Genomic DNA, 22432 nt, shown 5'->3' on the forward strand with positions numbered 1-22432 from the left:
CCTAACAGTAGTTTTATTAATTACCACAGCCCATGCATGGAACTCCTTACAGTGAGATAAGGACACCCAAGAGATTAGACCACTAATAACCCATACTTTTTGGACAGTATTTAGATTTAGAGTTTCAGGGGTTTAAAAAGAACTTCAATCTATCCACATATCCTACTACTGCATTGAAAACATGGAATTTGGATAGTAATACTTGGGGATGTATTATTCAAACATAAATTTTTAAGTTTTGTTCTTTTCCTTAGAAAATAGAATGAATAACTCTATTATCTTTATCATTGACCTTTAAAATATCACCTGATAGAGTGAAGTATTTTATCAATGGGAGAGAAACTTCTTGGAAAGAATGCTAAATTCCGAACCTAAATATAAACGTTAGAAATAATTTTGTTTCTAGTTCTTGCCAAGTTGGTGAATTAGCTCAGTCTGCTGACTCCTTCTCTTAAAATCATCTCAAGAGCGACAGTAGCGTTCCACGCACTAATAGTAACAAATTAAAATGAAAAAGAACAAGAAACATGAGAAACCCATGGGTAGACTAAAGACTGGCTTGAACTACCGTGTTTCCCCGAAAATAAGACCTAGCCGGACAATCAGCTCTAATGTGTCTTTTGGAGCAAAAGTTAATATAAGACCCATTCTTATTTTACTATAAATGCTCTAATAATATAATATAATATAATATAATATAATATAATATAATATAATATAATATAATATAATATAATATAATACTGGGTCTTAGTTTTGGGGAAACAGGATAGTATGTTCGGATGGGAATGAGGGTGCTGACTGCTGAGTCAGCAGTAAGAGGACAGACTGGAATATTTTTTAAATGACCTAAGCATTCAAATCAACAACATTTTTCAAAAGTACAATAAAGTAAATCCTGAGTAACAAGAAATAGAGAAATAATAAAAATGGGCATAGAAATAGGTTAAATGGAAAATAAAAGAGAAAATAAAAGCAAATTCTCATTCTTTGAAAAGGCTTGAAAGTTAGACTGACATCTGGCAAGAATAATCAAGAAAAAAAAAAAAAAGGCAAAGAGGAAATGCCAAAACATAAAGTGTAGTATAAAAATGAGAAATACTATAACCCCTTATAGATTAGATTTATAATCATAAAATAAAGATCATCATAAAATAAAATAAATAAATAAAATAAAATAAAATGCAATCAAAAGTATTATATATAGCTATACCATAATATATTTGGAAACTGGATAAAATAGATACATTCCTAGAAAAATGTAAAACATCTGTAATTTCACAGGAAGAAACAGAGAACTTTGTTATACAAATGAGTACTAAACAAGCTAAAACCACATTCAAATGAGTATTAAACAAGCTAAAACCACATTCAAAACCTTTTTCTCCATATCCCTCCAAATCCAGACTTAGGTGTTTTACAGACAACTTCTTCCACATTTTCGAGTAAATCAATTGTTAAGTTTCCTCTTATAAAATTATCCTGGAAAATAGAAAAAGATCTATGCTGTGAGGATATTCTAAAAGGCTGTTGTAATCTTGATTCCAAAACCACAAAATAAAAACATAATTCCTTCTAATTTGTGAGTGAATTCTAAATAAAATGACATCCAATCTAATCTAAAGTATATTAAAAATGATAAAGTAGGTTTTATTCCTGAAATTCAAGGCTGGTTTAACATCAGGAAATCCATTAATGTAATTCTCTGTGTAGTTTATTATTACCTCAGTTCATACAGAAAAAGCAGTTGATAAAGTTCAACACTTAGTTATGATAAAAACTTTGGCAACCGATTATTGAAGAACTTTCTGAGCTTGGTAAAGTTTATATATAGAATAACAATTTATCTTCCCTGTTTTGACATTTTGTCCAAATACTACAATAGATAAATGCCAAGGAAAAATAATAAAGTAGAGCTGTCCTGGGAAAATTGTCACTTATGGTCATACTAATGATATATACACAACATGAGAGAAAAAATGGAAAGGAAGGAGGGAAGGAAGGAAGGGGAACAAAACTTACAGTAAACATTATACTTAATGGATAAACTTTAGTCACAGTGTCTTTTGATTGAGAACAATAGGAGAAGTACTGGAGGTTACAGGCAATTCAATAAGGAAATAAAAATTAATAATTGTGTAGATCATGAAGCAAAATATATGCCTATCATTATTTGTAATTGATATGATGATATACCTTAAAACTAGAGTCGTAGGCAAAACATTAGAACACATAAGAAATTTTATATAGTTCTAAAACTATTCCATATAAATAAGTAATAGTTCTTTACACAATGACTTTCCAATAGAAAATGAAAGTTGATACTATTCTCAATAGCAGCAAATCCCATAGACTATCTCGAAATATCTTAAGAACATATAAGACCTCTATAAAGAAAATTTTAGAAGTCAAATTGAGGATATAAAAGATGAACTGAAATCATAGAAATGATTTCAAAATCAAAATCTCATGATATTAAATTGAGTGATGCTATAAGGAGATCAATTAATTTATATATTCAGAGCAATCCTGTTTAAAATTTCAGCTGGATTTTTTAAAAAGGAATTCAGTAACTTCACTAATATTTAAATCAGAGAATAAAAGTCCACACATGCCTAAATTAACCTTAAAAATGTAACAGGAGGAAATACCTCATCAAATATTAACAATACAAAGCTGTAGAAACAAAGCCATATACTATTGTCAGAAGAACATGTAGACTAATGAACTTAACAAAGAGTTCAGAGACAGACCTAATTCTAAATGCATGTTTTCCTAAAAACATCATCACATGAGTATAGACTTGTATGTAAGGCACAATATGAGTTAAATCTACTTTTCAGTCTAGCTCGGGGTCCTAATCACCACATGAAACATTTCACCTGGACCTCCAACCTAAGGTCTTTCCTCTTGCCTAGAGGTACAATTTTTTCAATTTGTCTAGAGGTACAAAATGAGGCTTTCTCATAAAGGAGGATCCTAATACAATATCTACATTAGAATGAGCTAATTCTGGGATTCAGTGATTCAAAAGGAGGGACAAATTAACCTGGAGAAAGAATTATTCAAGATCTAAAACTGCTTAGGTCTCCTTTGGCCTCCAGGAAGACCATTATAATGTAAGGTGTTATTTCTGTGGGAAAATATTCTAATTCACTGTGGTAGGCTGAGTAATGATGCCCCCAAAGATGTTTCTGTCCTAACCCTTAGAACCTGTGAATGTTACCTTATATGACAAAAGGAAGTCTGAAAATTAAATTAAGGATCTGCAGATGGGGATATTATCTTAGATTATCTGAGTGGGCCCAATATAATCATAAGGGGCTGTATACAAGGTAAGCAGGAGATCAGAGTCGATTGTAGGTTATATGACAATGAAGCAAAAGTTGGGAGTAATATGAGAATGGACTCATGAGCCAAGGAATGTAGGTGGTCTCTAGAAGCTGAAAAAAGCAAGGAAATATATTTTCTCTTGAAGTCTCCAAAAGAAACACAGCCCAGCTAACACCTTAATTTTAGACTTCTAATCCCTACAACTATAAGAGAATAAACTTGTGTTGTTTTAAGCTACTAAGATGGTGATAATTTGTCACAGCAGCAATTGGAAACTAATACCCACACTGACTTCAAATGAGCCTTTGAATGCATCTGTGATAAATTTTATTTTCCAAAGATGGCTACAAAAATATCTCCCATCTCATGTACTTTTCCACAATTTCATTTTGCTGCTTCCCATTCACTACATGGAATCTGTGCTTGCCATGTCTCTTGAATCTCGGTGGAACCTGGGACCACTTTGGTCAACAGAATATGGTGGAAGTGACAAAATGCCTCCTAACTGGCCTGGCAGCTTTTGCTTTCTTCCCATTGGAAGCTAGCTGCCATGAAAGAAGTTCCACTTTAGTACCAGCATGCTAAGAGAAACTCAGCTGCAGGGAGAAGCTCTGTAGCATGACTTACCAAATGGAGAGAGAGATGCCAAGGGGCCCGAGCTGTTAGACATGTGAATGAAAAGCCACCTTGGAGGAGGGTCCTCCAGTATGTACAGCAGAGACAAACCGCCCAACCCAACCCTTTCCAAATATTTGACCCACAAATCGTGAGCAAAATAGAATGATTATTTTAAGCTATTAATTTTGGGGTTTGTTTGTTACTCAGCAAAAGATAATCAAATCCACCTTTTTACTAAGTCAGTGACTCTCTGCACAGTGAAGTGATATATATATATATAAAAAATGTTGTCTTCTGTGGCTATTAAAAAATGTTATGTCGTTGGCACTAAGTGACCCCTAGTTACTTTAAAGTCTAAAGTATTTTATTTCTATTATTTCAGCTGTTATTTCTGCCTGATTGCTACATCTAGTTTCGTAGAGTTGTATGTAGTGAAGAGTAAAATGAATGCAGTAAATGTTTGCTTTGTAATATTGAGGCATTATGCAAATATTATTATATTAGTCTCTATGCAACATTGGAAGAATTGGACATTGCAGTAACCAGAAACATTAACTCATTCTATTGACTTAATTATAGACACTTTTTAAAGCAGGTTCTTGTCTACAGATTAGAGGGTAACTTTAGGTCTCTGCTGAAGCATTAAGAACATAGACTTATGTGACAGTAAATGCCTCTGGTAATCCAAGATCTTTTTCACTTCCGGCTTTAAAGTTCATTCTTCTCCAAAGAGAATGTTCCATAAACCTGTTTTTCATGATTCTGTACTTTTGTAATCTTGTTTTGAATGCTGAATCCTGTAAATCCACAGGAGCATAAATACTGTACCTCTCTGGATAATTTCTACTTTGATTTCAGATCAAGTAAGCATATATATTCTAAAAAGATGACATTTGTTTGTATTTACAGGTTGTCTTAGCTCTTTCCGAATTGGCGTATTCAGTCCTGCACGTCAGTCAACTGATGCTAGCCCTGACCTAAGGAGCTGCGTCAATGGTAAACACCTCTACAATCAATTTAAAAACAAAAGAAAATGAAAACATGCAAGTAAAGTACACCCATGTAAATATAACTATTGTTTAAAAATCAACAAATGAACCCTGGAAGGGTATGCCCAGCAATGAGGTATTCTCAAAACACATTTGAAAGAATGTATTTCAGGTATAAATACTGCTGTTTTACTCAAAATCATTTTCCACAGGATGTTAAAATTGAACAGGTACCTTGTTTACTAAGGTTTAGGTCATTGACTTCAGAATTTTATTCTCTACAGCTTTATTTTGGCTGTGGTTGCATAATCATGTAGTATGACCAAATGTTACAGTTGATTGATAGGTCAAAGTGGAGATAGGTTTTTCTTTTAACTTTTGGCATCAATAGCTTAAATGTAGAAAATGTTATGATATCAAATTAGCTTTCTCCCTCTGAAGTTCATATAGGGTCTGGTAGATTATTTGTCTCTGATTTACCAATTTCCCAACTGAGAGTCAGAGAGAAGAAGGTGAAATTGCAAGATATAAATTGGGATGTTTGTCCAGTGACTATTTTACATGCAGCATTGGTAGTATCTAGATATTTGTCTGAATTTTTCTAAAGTTGGTTATAATTACATAAGTTTGTCTGATCACGTATATATAATTTATGCTTCATCTTTTATAAAATTTATCAAAGAACAGGGAAATAATTTGATAATAATTTCCTGATTAATCTTTCTATCACTTTAAGTAATACCTAATTTATTACTACTTTAAAAAAAAAAAAAAAAACTTGATGCTTTTATGAGGACTTTTTTTTTTTTTAATTTTGGTTCTTAAGTTTCAGTTAGGTTTTAAAGTTTTGTTTTGTTTTGTTTTCAAGTAGCAGAAATTTCCTCTGACTAACTTAAGCAGAGGAGAATGTACTGGAAAGATGAAAGGAACTTGCAGAGTTGACTAAAAAGACTTGAAAAGCAGGTGTGGAAATGTGTAGGAACTGCAGTGTCTAGTGAAGAGGAAGAAACCACAAATGAATAAAGAAACAAATGGGCATATCATTTAAGATAGTGATAAAGTGCTGTGACATTTTATGAAGAAAATGTTCCTCCCCTAAGAATCATAGTACTCTGCTACCTGTTGTCCAATGTCTGAAAACCATTGTTTCATATATGTTGACAAGAGTTCTATGTATTTAAGGCAGGAGGATAAGTCTGATCCCTGTTACTCCATGTTAGCCCAAATTGGAAGGCCCCAATTTTTTTCTATTTTGATATTGAGAATAGTTTTATTTGTTCTGCATATCTCATGGAATTGTTTTAAGGGTTAAATAAGGTAATATATGTGAAAAAATATCTAAATTAGAGTATAAAATACTGTATACAGTTGCAGATATAAAAGTAGTTTCCTTTTGCAAAATAATTGCAAAGGTTTGTTTAATGGACTCACTTCTTCATGAAAAAGTATGATTTCAAGGAAGGAGTTACAGTTTTTTTTCATTGTTATAGGCTTCATGCACTGGATTTCTATTAAAGGACATATAATTTTATTTTACCATGTCATGTGGTAAAAATTAAATAGATGTCTATTTCCTTCAGCCATTCCAGACCAGTGTAATCCTCTGCCATGCAATGAAGATGGATATAGGATCTGCAAAGATGGCCAAGCTTCATTCACTTGCATTTGTAAATCAGGTTGGCGAGGGAGCAAGTGTGAATTTGGTATGTATAATAAACCCACCTGGCTTTGCTGGATTGACCTGGAAAGTTTTCTGAAGGCTTTATCACTTTTAAAAATAATTTATTTCCCTCCGTTTTAGACATAAATGAATGTGAAAATCCCTCAAATATCAATGGAGCTTGCAGTCAGATTTGTGTCAATACACTTGGAAGTTACCAATGTTCCTGTAAAAGTGGTTATGTTATGCTTTCAAATAAAAAGGACTGCAAAGGTAAGAGAGCAAGAAGGTAGAATAAAAACGTATTTGCTGTGTGAAACCAAATTTAGTTAGAGAAATTTCCTCAGGAAATTCTTGGAAAACTCTTTGGTTGTAAGTTGTTTTAATGAATATACATTATTATCCACTTTAAAGCCTTGTGATATTATGGGACTGCATTTTAGTTTATTGTTTATAGGGCATTTTATTATTTATAGAGTATTTCATTATTTCTTATTGTGTGTATATGTGTGTGCACACACATGAGCATGTTTTAATGAAGAATTTCATTATATGGTGATAAAGTAACGTTTCACTGCAAGTCCTTGTATACTACACTTCTTTTCAGACACTATAATTTCCTTTATTCCAATAAGATAAACAATTATACAAAGAATGCCAGCACAATCCTGAATAATTTCTTTCATTTTATTTTATATTTCTTTGTCAGAAATACCTCTAATTTCCAATGTAAACCCTTCATCTTGCACCTCATTTCCTTTTGTGGTTTTGGGAAAAATGAAAATCTACTTTTCTTTCCTTTTGTACATCTAAGATCACATCATTGGTCATAACTCTTTTTCTTTAAATTTCAGACCTAAATAACTCCTGTCAATTTAGCTTTTTAACAGTCATTTTACTAGTGTATTTCTTTTATTTTTCTTTCCCCTGAATTTTGACTTCTTTCTCTCTGCATAATGTCTTTTCCATTAAATTGCTTTAACTACCATAACTGGATCTTTAAATATAAGTGCTAGGTTTGTGGGTCACTAAAAATGCAATTTTCCAGCCAGTAGTTAAATTTTGCCTTTAGAAACTGGGAGCGAGTTTTTCTTTCTTCCCTTCCTTCCTTTTCTCCTTCCTTCTTCATTTCATTTTCTTCTTCTTTACTTTGTCCTTTCCTCCTTCCTTCCCTCTATCTCTTTCTTTTTCTCCTCTTCCTGCTACTCACTTTCTTCTTGCTACAAGGTAAAAAAAAATTAGTAAATTACAATGTAAACGTTTCTCATTCAACTCAATTGATATCTGCTTCGGTAAATCCCCAAATTCAATTCATAGTCAAGAAATGGTCTGTCCCTCACTGCTTTGTAGTGTTTTGTTAGTATAGTTTATTATTTAAAGTGCAGCTAAATGACTAACGTGAACTATATTAACTAACAGTTTCTTCTAAACACATATTTAATTTGTGACCATATATCTTTCTTATTTGTCTGTTTGAAGGTCTTTTTGTGGTTAGAAATTTAGAATACTGATTATCATTAGAACACCAGTTATTGGAAACCATCATAATGCAGGATACCACAAATATCCCATAAGAAAATAATACCCATTCGTACTTCTGCCTTTAAATAGTTGAATAGTCTGTCCGTCTAAAGAATTTATGACTTACACTTTTAATTAATACGTATTTAATACTTATCCATTGAATTTATACACGTGTATATAAACTATTTTACAAAAAATACTTGTATAAATAAGAACATCCCAGATGAGAGAAAACATGGTCTTGTATATTTCATTTACATAGCTTTTTATCCATGATACCTAAGTACAGAGTACAAAACTATTAGAAGAATATATATATATGTGTATATATATATATATATATATACATATATATGTATATATGTGTATATATACATATATATATATATATATACACACACACAACTATTACAGCAGAGCTTTTGCCAAGATGGGGATATGCTTGGGATCAAGTTATAAATGTCTAAAAATGCAAGAATAAAACTTTCCATCAGTCATTAGATGTCAGTATAGAGTCATAAAATAAAAAACAATGTGCTCTATAACCTGAGCTCATATGATTTAGATACTTCCTTGCCTCAGACCAGATAATTTAAGGCATATGTTTTTACTTTCTTTTAAAGGATTTTATAGCTCTTTTAAAAATATTAAACATTTTATTTTGAAGTAATTATAGATTCACATGCTGTTTTAAGAAGTAGTAAAAAGAGATCCCATGTACCCTTTACCCAATTTTCCCCATTGAGTAACATTTTACACAACTATAGTACATTATCACACCCAGGATATGGACACTGACACAATTAAGATACAGAAAAATTCCTTTACCACTGGGATTGACTCTGTTACTTTTGTGCATGTCATTTTAAATAAAACTATGTCTGAAATTTTGGCTATTAGTCTGGAAAAATTAAACTCTTAACTGTTTAGAGTAGAAAATATATTTTCCATTTTGAACTTGCCTTTCTCCAGAGAGTACAGATGAGAAAAATCCACTAATAATTAAATCTCCATTGAACTATTTCTGTCACTTGTTGTGTTTTTTTTCCACAAGTGCTTATTTAGTAACTAATAGCAATCAATACTTTGTCTCCTACTCTACCATGCAATATAATAAATACATATGAAATTTCAGGAATATTAATTTAGCACTAAAATTTGTATAGTATTACCTGCAATTTTATAAATACTTTGAGACCTTGCTCAATCTCATTTTACATTTGAATCACTCCTGAACACTTCAGGCAACAATAGTGATATGCAGTTTTAGCTATTGTCCATTTTCAAGGGACAAATGTAAGACTGATGAGCCAACTCATTTTTATTTTTTATATTTGTGATAATACGGAGTGAATATACTTTTAAGACTATAAATCAGAAATATGTATTTAGGAATACATAATAATATGTTGAATCTCTTATCCCATTTCTTTTATATAACTACAAAGGAAAATGGTAAACATCAATCAAATTCTTTTTGTGTTTGTATAAAGAAATCATATTGAAGTGAATTAAAATATGATGATAGATTTAATATTTTGTTATTCCCAGGTATTCTGCTGTTTTATTTCATATATTAAACGAGATCCAGAAAACACAGTTTAAGTGTTCTTTGCTAGCATCTTCTGGTATGGGAAAAATGTTTTTTAATATATTTGTTTCATTTACAGATGTGGATGAATGCTCTGTGATGCCAGGCATTTGTGGCACAGCAGTATGCAAGAACATCCCAGGAGACTTTGAATGTGAATGCCCTGAAGGCTACACATACAATCCCTCATCAAAGTCTTGTAAAGGTAGAGTTGTGGTGGTGTCATTGCTGATGGTGGAGAAGGGTGGGTTTGAACTCTGATTTGATATTAGAAGCATTGGTTCTGTTTGACATCAACAACCAGATTTTCTAAGGTGGTGAAATCCATGATACAATTCGGTCAATTGTGTAGTCATTGACTTCCTTGGAAAACAAAAGTATAGAAGACTCATGGTCTTTAGGTTTAATATTATGCGCTACGATTGGCCGTCTAAGCTACATATGGATTGGAGATCTCACATGTCTGATAAAAACAAAATAAATTCATTTTCACATCATTTAGATAATATTCAAAGATAAAATAATTTCAAGCTGGAAGGAAAAACACACACGTCACAAAAAGGAAGACAAGTTTGAAAACCACATGGGTGTTACAAGGGTGGTTAGAAACCGATTTTATACCAAGTTTATCAATGATTTTCTGGGCATGTGTCAGTAATGTCTTTTGTTGTAAAATAGAAATGACATAGTTCTGTTATAATTAAATACATATAAAAGAAAAGTTTCATCTTAACCAAATGATAAGTAAGCTCCAGGAATTAGAGAAGTACTGATTAGTAATGTTAGTGCCTGCGGATTAGGGTCAGCTCTTGGACTTGTTATTACTTCATTTGGATGCAGTAGTGTTGCCTTGTTTGCCTCAGGTAACTTAGATGGATTAGGGGACTATTTTTTTTAATCATGAATATACACAGATTATCTCACATTCCCCCGTAAAATTTTTTAAATTTCAAAATGAATTTCATATCATGACTAAAACTAATCTAATCAATAGTAATTTTTCTATTGTGGCAAACTATATATAAGCTACAATGTGCTCTTTTAACCATTTTTAAGTGTACAATTCAGTGGCATTAATTACATTTCATATAGTTGCTCAGCCATTACCACTATCTGTTCCAAAACTTTTTCATCACCCCACACAGAACTCTGTAACCATTAGCAATAAATTGCCCTTCTTCCCTCTCCCCACCCCTGGTAACCTCTAATCTACTTTCTGTCTCTATGAATTTGCCTGAATCAATAATAATTTTAGAATAGGTTTTTTTTTTCAATTGTATATACTCCTCTTGAGATTTTGATACCTTACCTCTTCATTCACTCACTAAACCCCTCCCACACACATACCGTATCTACGTTCCCACCACTCCAGAAAGAAATTACTGTGGTAAGCCCTAAGTATTTGTAGATTTATCATTAGCCAGACAACTTCATCATCTATATTGTAGTTTTATACAATGAATGACATATTTTTAAAAAAGATTTACATGACATATGTAATATTTTATTACTTTAATCATATCTCATTCAATTGTAATGATATTGAGGCATCACTAATTTGGTGGTTTTATTTTAAAGAACTTTTTTTTTTTTACAAATTAGGTTTTTGTTTTGTTTTGTTTTTTTAAGATTTATTGGGGAATATTGGAGAACTGTGTTTCTCCAGGGCCCATCAGCTCCAAGTTGTCCTTCAATCTAGATGTGAAGGGCACAGCTCAACTCCAAGTCCAGTTGCCATTTTCAATCTTTAGTTGCAGGGGGCGCAGCCCACCATCCCTTGCGGCAGTTGAGGAATCGAACTGGCAACCTTGTGGTTAAGAGGACGCGCTCCAACCAACTGAGCCATTTGGGAGCTCAGCTCAAGGTGCCGTGGTCAATTTTAGTTGCAGGGGGCGCTGCCCACCATCCCTTGCGGGACTCAAGGAATTGAACTGGCAACCTTGTGGTTGAGCCCACTGGCCCATGTGGGAATTGAACCGGCAGCCTTCAGAGTTAGGAGCATGGAGCTCTAACCACCTGAGCCACCGGGCAGGCCGTATTTTAAAGAATTTTAAATATTAAGGAATTTTTATGCTATAATAGCCCTTAGGACTTTGGGAATTTTCAAGTACCTCAGGGTACATACATTGAAAAGGTCAAGGATCTTGGTAGCTCTGAACTGGACTTCAGCTGAAGCATATTATTACAGCTTTTAAAGAATGATATTCTCAAAATGTGGAGTGGGGACAGAAGATTTTACAATATGGGAGGTAATATAGCATAGTGAGGTTTTTGTTTGTTTGTTTTTTAAAGATGTGTTCAGAAAAAAATAAAGATATGTCCTTAGATTTATTGCCACCATTAATCATGGCATGATGAAAAGTCAGGTGTTTATGATATTGTCATTTAATCCTCAATTACATTGACCTTCAGTTAAAAGGGATCTTCGTTATCTTCCTATCCTCACCCCCACCCTCCACTCCCCTCTCCTTTCCCTCCCCTTCCTTTTCTTTTCTTCAAAGAATTGGGAGGTAGTCTTGATGGAATTATATAATCAGAAATGACAATGAACTTGAGACTCTCAGTCTGTTTTTCCCTCAAATTCAAAATCAGAAAATTAGCATACTTGTTATATTTTTTATTAATTATAATTAATGAATTTATACATTAAATTTGTTGTTTCAGATTGGTAAATAAATAGAAATTACACTGGTAACTCATTTAAATTTTCATGCAAAGTGTTTAAATGTAAATTGATATCAGAGATTTCTTTCACTAACGGTCTATTATCATTGGTGTCTCAAACTAAAATCAGAATACTCCTTCTATTGGATTGAACATTTAAGAGATACTAAGATTTATCTTCTCTTTTACTCCAGATGTGGATGAATGCTCTGAGCACATGTGTGCTCAACTTTGTGTCAATTACCCTGGAGGTTATTCTTGTTATTGTGACGGGAAGAAAGGATTCAAACTTTCCCAAGATCAGAAGAGTTGTGAGGTAACATTTTGCAATGTTAAACTTCCCATCTCTTTTCTAAAATAAGAGATCTTGGTACTTATTTCCACATAGCTGAGGTAAGTCAGGAAAATACAGATGTTCTACAATAATTGCTGTAGTTCTATCTAGGCTATGAGTCACCATCTATTTACTAATTATGGTTATGGAAGTCATAAACATTGGGAGTGGCTGGGTTAAAAAAAGGCTGCAGGGTTACAGATCAGAGAGTGCTCACCTGCGTAGCATGTACATTTGCAAAATGTATGTTTATTTAAGAAACTTAAGGAAAGCTGAGGTTTATACTCCCCTGTGAGAAAAAAATCTTCCATAGAAACTTTAGTGAAAACGTTTCAATAGTGTCTACTTTTTTTTATTGACCATTCTGACAAGTTGGATCACGTCTTAAGCATGTCAGTACTTGTAAGAGTGCTCATAAAATCTTAGGTGGAAACAACTTTGTCAGAATAGAAGATGTAGTGGTGTTTAAATTTATCAAATTTCAGAGAGTTTGGTTTTGTTCATCTGTATCTCTCAACCTTGCTTTTAGTTACTATGAATTAACACATAATTAGCCCAGAAATTGAATGTTGGGGGTAGGTTCTAGTTTTCCCTTTATTGAAATAAATAGGTCAACCTCTGAAGCTATTTTTTTCCTAAATAAGCATCATGTGTTAGTGATCATTAGTGCAATTCTTGCATCTCTTTTATTTTTTACAAGTAAAGGTAAAATTTTACATGATTATGAGTAAAAAGAAAAAAATCCTAAATAATAATGATTCAATCATGTGTATACATATACCTCTTTATTATTAAGACAAAGCTGTTAGATGTCCAAAAAAATGTAGCGTTCAATATTATGCTACCTACTTGGTAAAGGAAGGTAAGGAAGTTAGTTGGCATATGTAGTAACTTTGGTAGTAATTAACTGAAATGCCATGCTGTGTGAATATCTATTTTGTAATTTAGTCTCTTACTATTTCAGTATTTGTTGCAGTTACACATCACTATCTACCTTGCAATAGATTTATTAAAGTTCTAAGAGAAATGAGATGTTATTTCCGGACCTTGATTTAACACAGTGCTATGTACACGATTCCTTCCAAAATATCTATATATCTATCTACCATGTTTCCCTGAGAATAAGACCTAGCTGGAGAATCAGCTTTCATGAGTCTTTTGGAGCAAAAATTAATATAAGACCTGGTATTATATTATATTATATTATATTATATTATATTATATTATATTATATTATATTATATTTATTATATTAAAGACCTGGTCTTATATTATAGTACAATAAGACCTGGTCTTATATTAATTTTTGCTCTAAAAGACGCATGAGAGCTGATTGTCCGGCTAGGTCTTATTTTTGGGGAAACACGGTATATCTATATCTATATCTATATCTATATCTATATCTATATCTATATCTATATCTATATCTATATCTATATCTATATCTATATCTATATCTATATCTATATCTATATCTATATCTATATCATCTATTTATGCCCAAGAACTTATCCTTAACAGGATTTCCATTTTAATGTTTATTTTTATTCTTAGGAAAAAAGTGCTTGATATCAGATTTAATGACTCAAAAATCACTTTTTTGTAGCTTCCTTGGAAACAAAGATATCTTATTTATATTTATCCCATGTAGGTTTTTCAATATTTCCTTTGCTATCTTGATAGCACAATTTTTGCTCAGAAAAATTTTACTTAATAATGAATGAGTAAATGAATGAGGCGCTATTTATTGGTACATTAACTTTTCCACCTATTTCTGACTCCAAATGAAAATAATTTTCAGATATAATTTATAGAAGGTATCATACCTATACTAGTTAGTTAAGGGGATGTATGTTGTTATTAGAAGACAAAGTTTGTATTTCGTACTGGGATTTACAAAGGAAACATTAAGGACAAAAAATCTGAAGCCACACACATTGAACAAGATTTTAAAACACACATATTCTTGGAGGTTATACTGATAGATTATATACAAGGAAGTAAAATATATTGCTTTATTATTACCAATGTGGACTTAATTTATTTTAGTGTGTCACAGAGGGTACATTTGACAACATTAGGAAGGAACCAGAGAAAGGATACATAATCTGCCAAAAACACCAAGCAGTAAAATGTGCAGTTTGTTTGTTTTCTTTTCTTTTCTCCAGGTTGTTCCAGTGTGCCTTCCCTTGAACCTTGACAAAAATTATGAGCTACTTTACTTGGCAGAGCAATTTGTAGGGGTTGTTTTATTTCTAAAATTTCGCCTGCCAGATGTCACCAGGTGAGATAATAATGTCAGTGATAATTTCTAGAAGAAAGCAGGTTAGGACGGAAGAAGGAAGTGACTAAAAAGGTTTAAAATGTATGAACTTGCATTATAAATCAGATAAATTTGGTATATGATCAATCAGATGACATCGGGAACCCTAAAGTGAATTTGCTCCTTCACATGTGTACTTTTCATGTTGGAACCAATTTGGGTCACTCTAGGCTGACCTTCCCCAATGATCGTTTTACCTTATCCCCTCATTCTTCCTTTTCTAGCGAGTACATATTTATTAAGAAGCTGGGAAAGTAGATTTAATGTTTATGTGTAAAATGTTCATTCTTTTTTATACGTGTTTCAAAAACTAAGTAATGAGAACGTACTCTGTTACTTTTAAATATGGTTATATTCATAGTTATTAATCAAAATTCATAAGATTGCTTACAAACATTTAAAGAAATGTATCACATGATTTTAGTAGACTATCTGAGTACATTCTCTGCTATTCCTGTAGTTAGCTTGACTTTAGGGAGGAAGTAGTTGCTTATGTTTTTGAATCATGATTTTACTTTAACTATCAAATTTTCTCAAAGCCATACACTGTTTGAAAAAAGAAATTGGAGTTTTGTTGGAATAATGGAAAGGAAACATGTTTGAGAGTGATTCTAGACTGCAATTTTAAAATATATTAATTAAATAAGCATGCATATTTAGAATTTAATTCATTAGATGTATTATTGGTTATTCATTAAATATAAATTCATAGAAATCTTAGCATTAAGGAACATTGAAATTTATACTAAGATTCACTGGTGTAATTATGCTCCTTCAACACTCCATTCTCCACTAAGACCTGGTTTTCCCCTTTAACATCTCAGAGTAAATAATAGTGATTGGAGACAATGGTTCCTTGCAATGAGAATGACAATGAGAGAAGAAAAAATAATTATTGCATACCTTCGGGCACGTTCAGACAATTCACAGTAGCTTGGCCTCTAATGTTGGCTCAAATATTTATTCTTCCCAGTATTTATTTATTTAGATAGTTAGGTACTTAATTTAAGCTTTTTATTGAAGTGTAATATATACAGAAATTACATGTCTTAAATGTACAGCTTGATGAATTTTTGTAAACTTCCACCTGTGCAACCAACACAAAGAACAGCTAGCGCTTTTTTGATTTTTTTCTTTTTTTTTTTTTCAAATTCCTTCAGCTCTGTTTCCCATGATCAATTACTTACCCTACCCAAAAGTTAACAAATTCAATCTTTTTTTTTTCACTCTACAATACTTCTGAAAATAATGAATTGTTCCCCAGTATAATGAATCAGTATGTTGATGTAATCCAGAAAGAAAGTATGCAGAACACAATTCTTTGAATTACTGGTTTAGCATGATTTTACAAAGAGAAGGAAATTATCTCCATAATAGGATCAACTTCTGTGAGATTCTGAGCATACACAGCTTTGGATCTTGGCAAGATAACACATGTTTCACAGGAGCAAAATGTGATGATTATGAAAGAGTGTATGATAAGATTGTATTCTAAGGAAATTTTTTTAAATAAAATAATCTGAGTACAGTAAGTTTCTACTACATTATTATCCATCCAATATACTTAACTCCAGATTTACCTCTTTAGAATATTTCCTTGGAATTCCATGATTAAAAATTTATCCTATCACCTTTTCTTTGTTCCATTTGAGGTAGATCCATGCCCTATTGCAAATGGAACCTCTCTATTGCTATTTAAACTACTGTATGTGTGGAAAAGGGTGTGGAATTCTTTGCCTTATTTAGTATTATCCAAAGTCCTGACTTTTTAACTTAAATTATCTTTATTTTAACTCTGATGACTAATAGTTATACAACTACTTTTCCTATCACTTGTTTGTCTTTTTTCAATCATTTTGACTTTTTGGTCCCTTGGAAACTTTCAAGTGTCCTAATCTTGAAAGTACTGAATCAATACGTATTATCTAAAAATAACATCCCTAAGATTTTTCCTCCCTTGTAATAGATATGTATATCTCCAGAATCTTAATAGCAATAGGCATTGCCAGAGCTCAGATATCTCCAAACACATGGCTAGTCTATGTCTTTTTTTTTTAGGTAAAATTGGTGTATGACATTATATAAGTTTCAGGTGTACACCATTATAATTCAACATAAGTATACACTACAAAGTGATCACCATCAAAAGTCTCGTGGCCATCATTCACTATACAATTGACCCTCTTCACTCCTTTCATCCAATCCCCAACCTCTTTTCCCTCTGGTACCACCTTGTTCTCTGTATTTATGAGTTTGTTTTGCATTCCACATATGAGCGAAATCATGCAGTATTTGTCTTTCTCCATCAAATTTGTTTCACTTAGCATAATACCCTCGAGGTCCATCCATGGAAATAGAAAGATTTAATTCTCTTTTTACGGCTGAGTAGAATTCCGTTGTGTATTTGTGTGCGAGTGCCACATCTTTATCCATTCATCTATCAATGAACACTGAGGTTGTTTTTATATTGTGGCTATTGTAAATAATGCTGCAGCGAACCTAGGGGTGCATTTATCTTTTTAAATTAATGCTTTTGTGTTCTTCTGATAAAATTTTTAATCAGGTTGTTTGTTTTTGTTGTTGTTGAGTTCTATGAGTTCTTTGTGTATTTTAGATATTAATTCCTTGTCGGATTGTGGTTTGCAAATATTATCTCCCATTCAGTAAGTTGCCTTTTCATTTTTTTTTAATTTATTGGGGTGACAATTGTTAGTAAAATTACATAGATTTCAGGTGTACAATTCTGTATTACATCATCTATAAATCCCATTGTGTGTTCACCAGCCTTTTCATTTTAATGATGGTTTCCTTTGCTGTGTAGAAGCTTTTTAGTTTGATGTAGTCCCATTTGTTTACTTTGGCTTTTATTTCCTTTGCCTTGGAGTCAGATCCACAAATACATTGCTAAGACCAATATCAAGGAGTTTACCTCCTATGTTTTCTTTTATGTATTTTATAGTTTCAGGTCTTACATTCAAGTCTTTAATCATTTTCGAGTTAATTTTTGTGTATGGTGTGAAGTAGTGCTGTAGTTTAATTCTTTTGCATGGGCTGTTCACTTTTTCCAACACTATTTATTGGAGAGACTGTCTTTTTTCCATTGTTTGTCCTTGACTCCTTTGTTATAAATTAGTTATCCCTATGTGTGGATTTATTTCTGGACTTTCAATTGTGTTCCATTGATCTGTACATCTGTTTTTATGCTAATATACTATTTCGATTACTATAACTTTGTAGTATAGTTTGAAATCAGACAGCATGATACCTTTAGCTTTGTTCTTCTTTCTCAAGATTGCTTTAGCTATTTGGGATCTTCTGTGGTTCCATACAAATTTTGGAATTGTTTGTTCTAGCTCTATGAAAAATGCTACTGGAATTTTGATAGGGATTGCTCTGAATCTGTAGATTGTTTTGGGTAGTATGGACATTTCAACAATATTAATTCTTCCTATCCATGTGCCTCAAATGTTTTCCATTTATTAGCTTCTTCAATGTCTAATATCAGTGTCTTATAGTTTTCAGTGTACAGATCTTTTCACCTCCTAGGTTAAATTTATTACTAGGTATTTTATTCTTTTTGATGCAATTGTAAATAGGATTGTTTCTTAATTTCTCTTTCGGATTGTTTGTTATTAGTGTATAGAAACACCACAGGTATCTGTATATTGATTTTGTATCCTGCAACTTTGCTGAATTTATTTATTAGTTCTAAAAGTTTTTTGGTGAAGTCTTGATAGTTTTCCTCTCTATATTATCATGTTATGTGCAAATAGTGAGAGTTTTACTTCTTCCTTTCCAATTTGGATGCCTTTTATATCTTTCTCCAGCCTAATTTCTGTGGCTAGGGCTTCTAATACTTTGTTGAATAAAAGTGGCGAAAGTGCACATCCTTGTCTTGTTGCTGATCAAAGAGGAAAAGCTTTCACATTTTCCCCATTGAGTATAATGTTAGCTGTTGGTTTGTTATATGTGGCCTTTATTACGCTGAGGTACATTCTCTCTATACCCACTTTGTTGAGAATTTTTATCATAAATGGATGTTGAATTTTGTCAGATTTTTCTTGCATTTTTTGAGATGATCATGTGCTTTTTATCCTTCATTTTGTTAATGTGGTGTATCACATTGATTTGTAGATGTTGGACCATTCTTGCATCTTTGGAATAAATCCCACTTGATCACAGTGTATGATCCTTTCAATGTATTGTTGAATTTGGTTTGCTAATATTAGACTATATCTTTTAAGCTCTGCTACTCTGTATTCTAGTATGGTGATTTATGTAGTTAGAGTTTGAAGAGCTTTTGAAATCAAACTAATGGAATACACTTTTACGTTTTTGATTTTACCTTCTTTACCACACACAAAGACTTAATTATGTTTGCAATCATCCAGATGCTATCTTGTATATCCCTATGAGTGTTCCTTCCTGACATATATGAAATCATAGGGAAAATATGCTTTTTGATGGATAAACCAATCGTGAAATTGTAATATATTTTACTAATCACTTACAGATACAGCAAAAAAAAAATCTTAATATCAGATTATATAGTGTATAAAAGGCTCTGGGAGAGATACAATATGCCTTGTATTTGTACATGTGTATTAATTCCAACATTTGGAAGCATGGCTTCAAAACAAAGGCCAGAAAAAGATGAAAAATTACCAAAGCATCTGTTCACTGAGAAAAAGACTCCAAGAATAGGCAAGAAAATATAGTAACTTTATTTTAAACACACATGGAGCCAGAGATAATAAACACACAGTCTAATTCTGTCCTTCTCTTTTATTAGTTCCAGGGACAGAAATAGTTGACTTTTTTTTAACATATTCCTGTTTGCCAGTACAAATAAAAAACAAAAAGAATTATACATTGAGCCTTCCATATTTCTCAGTATTAAGGCTCTCTCTTTGTCCATTGTTTAGATTTTCAGCCAAATTTGATTTCCGGACATATGATTCAGAAGGTGTTATCCTGTATGCAGAATCTCTTGATCACTCAGCTTGGTTCCTGATTGCACTTCGTGATGGAAAGATTGAAATTCAGTTTAAGAATGAATATGCAACCCAAATCACAACTGGAGGCAAAGTTATTAATAATGGTCTATGGAATATGGTACGTTGTGCAGATTTCATAAAGAATCTTTCCACTTTGGTGCAGTTTGTATAAAATCATTAGCAATTTATTTTTATAGAGATGACAAACCTAAATGGGGTTTAATCTGATGTTATATGAAATATATTTTACATACCATAAATCCGTGAAAGAGCCTGAGAAAGCATGACCTCACTTAATATATTTAGGATTTCTCCAAAGCTGTTTTCAGTTATTTGTTTGAACTATTCTGTCTAGAACTTCTAATACCCTTTTTAGTGGCTGTCTATGGGTGAACAATGGTTCTCTTCTATAGGTCAGGGATTATTACCTAGCATAACAGTTTATGCAATGACACCATTGATGAAGGACAACTGTACTGAATAACCAATATATTTTAAAATGAAAGAAAAATACAATAAGGAAAAAAATTAAAGTTAATTCAATTTTAAATATTAGCATATAATCAATTTATATGAACAGTATAAATTTGAGTGCCAGTAGCAATTTGAGTGCCTAGAAACTAACATTTTCAGATAATCCCTAAAAGTGAGGCTTTATTGTAATAATCAAGAACAGCATTTTAATCAGCTGGGTTAAAATGCAACTTTTCTTGGAGAAGGGATGACTGCTAGTCTACAGTGGAGAAAATTGTTTTCTGCAGTAGAGTTATTGCTACTTGCAGCAGAGGATAGCTGAGAGAAGATCAGTTTCATCTTAGAATGTGGTACGCAAAGGAGAGACTTTCTATGCCTGTGGGAGCTGATGAGAAGACCGTGTGGAGAAGCCATGTGAAGTCATCACTGAACATTTCATTCCTTTATTTACCCACTCATGCACTCATATATTCAAGAAGCTTTTAGTGAGCACTTTAAAGTGCTAAGTTCTCAAATTCAACTATAGACGAGGTTTTCCTTGCTCTTGAGTTTAGTACCTCACAGTTTAGTAGCTGATGCTGCCTTATGAACTAATACAATGTCATGTGAAATATGTTACAGTCAAGGTAGTACTGAAGAACAGCTGGGCACAGATGTGGTTCACCAAAAAGGGGGCTATCTGTCCTTTGGGCTCCTAATTCTGAAAGGATGTTGTCTGCAGAGGATCAGATGCAACTATCAGAGAAATCTTTAAAATTGTCTGGCTTCTGCTGATGCTCTCATTAGATGCTTTGCTACTACGTCTTTTCTAATACATCTATATCTAGAATATTTGATGCATTCACCTGAAGAATGAATTTTACTGCCTAATGTCCCCAAATAATCTATCTAAAATCACTTTTTCAGGAAAAGAGAGTAAACAAATTTTCCCCCCAATAAGTCTATACAATTTGACCATCTCAGCTGTTTGAGGGAGAATTTAGATAAATGTCTTGGTAGTCTATAATATGTATAATGAAGAGGGTAAATGTTTACCTGTGAGGTTAATATCATGACTTGCAGATCGTGTTTATTAAAGAATTGTTTCATGAATGATGCTGTTAAAGGCAGGATTCTGGGCTGGATGGAAGACAGCTATTCAGTTCCATATTGTTTTTTCCTCCTATGTTTATGGTCCTTGTTAAGAAGAAATTACTATTTAATGATATGTCCGTGTTTTAATTAAAATACTTCAATTAAAGTCTCCCTTTATAAGCCAAATGCAATTTTATATAAAAAACAAAATTTAAGAACAATAAACGAATCAGAGTAAAACTTTAATCTAGTAATACATTTAGTGCTGGTGGTTTTTCTTAAATTCTTAATTCAATATCTTAACAATTATGAATTTTTACCCTCTTCATATAAGTAGGATTTCTTTTCTCACTTTTGTTTTAAAAATATTACCATATGATATTTACCAGTTTATAATCTTGATGGTTTATTAATAAATTATACTATGTCAAACAAATTTATGCAGCACAGAAATTAGTTCAAGTACATAAATATTTTAAGTAAGCATTTTAATCAACAAAGTTGTTAAGTTAAATTAATCTATAAACTGGACTATTTACTTGATAGTAATTGTTTCACTAATTTTAAATTATTTCAAAATTTCAAATGAAACACTTTAAAGATAAGAAATTAAAAATAAAATGTATACCATAGAATTGTTTTATAATGCAGATAAATTAAATAAAATGTGTAATTATTAAGTACTTAAATGGCTATAACCCATAGAAATAAATATTGCTCCTTGATTATATCTCATATTTGGTTTTAATACTAGTATTGGGGGAAATCTGTAATTTATATCACAATTTCATTCACTCAAAAAAATATTTATTGAGCACTTTATGTGGTATTCCTTGTTCTAGGTGGTGAGG

The 22432-nt window shown here is 32.1% G+C and overlaps 1 protein-coding gene across 2 annotated transcripts in view; it reads left to right on the forward strand.

Annotated features, from left to right (window-relative positions):
• PROS1 (protein S) overlaps positions 1–22432 on the forward strand; it is a 68615-nt gene that overhangs the window by 31921 nt on the left and 14262 nt on the right. For both annotated transcript variants that reach the window (XM_019755543.2, XM_074333221.1), the window contains 7 exons: positions 4861–4947; positions 6521–6643; positions 6742–6873; positions 9795–9920; positions 12574–12695; positions 14882–14997; positions 19962–20151. In XM_019755543.2, coding sequence (XP_019611102.2) covers positions 4861–4947; positions 6521–6643; positions 6742–6873; positions 9795–9920; positions 12574–12695; positions 14882–14997; positions 19962–20151 — 896 coding nt within the window. The remainder of the gene's footprint in view (positions 1–4860; positions 4948–6520; positions 6644–6741; positions 6874–9794; positions 9921–12573; positions 12696–14881; positions 14998–19961; positions 20152–22432) is intronic.

The sequence above is a fragment of the Rhinolophus sinicus genome, linkage group LG01 (assembly GCF_036562045.2).
Source record: "Rhinolophus sinicus isolate RSC01 linkage group LG01, ASM3656204v1, whole genome shotgun sequence".
NCBI classification, from domain to species: domain Eukaryota; kingdom Metazoa; phylum Chordata; class Mammalia; order Chiroptera; family Rhinolophidae; genus Rhinolophus; species Rhinolophus sinicus.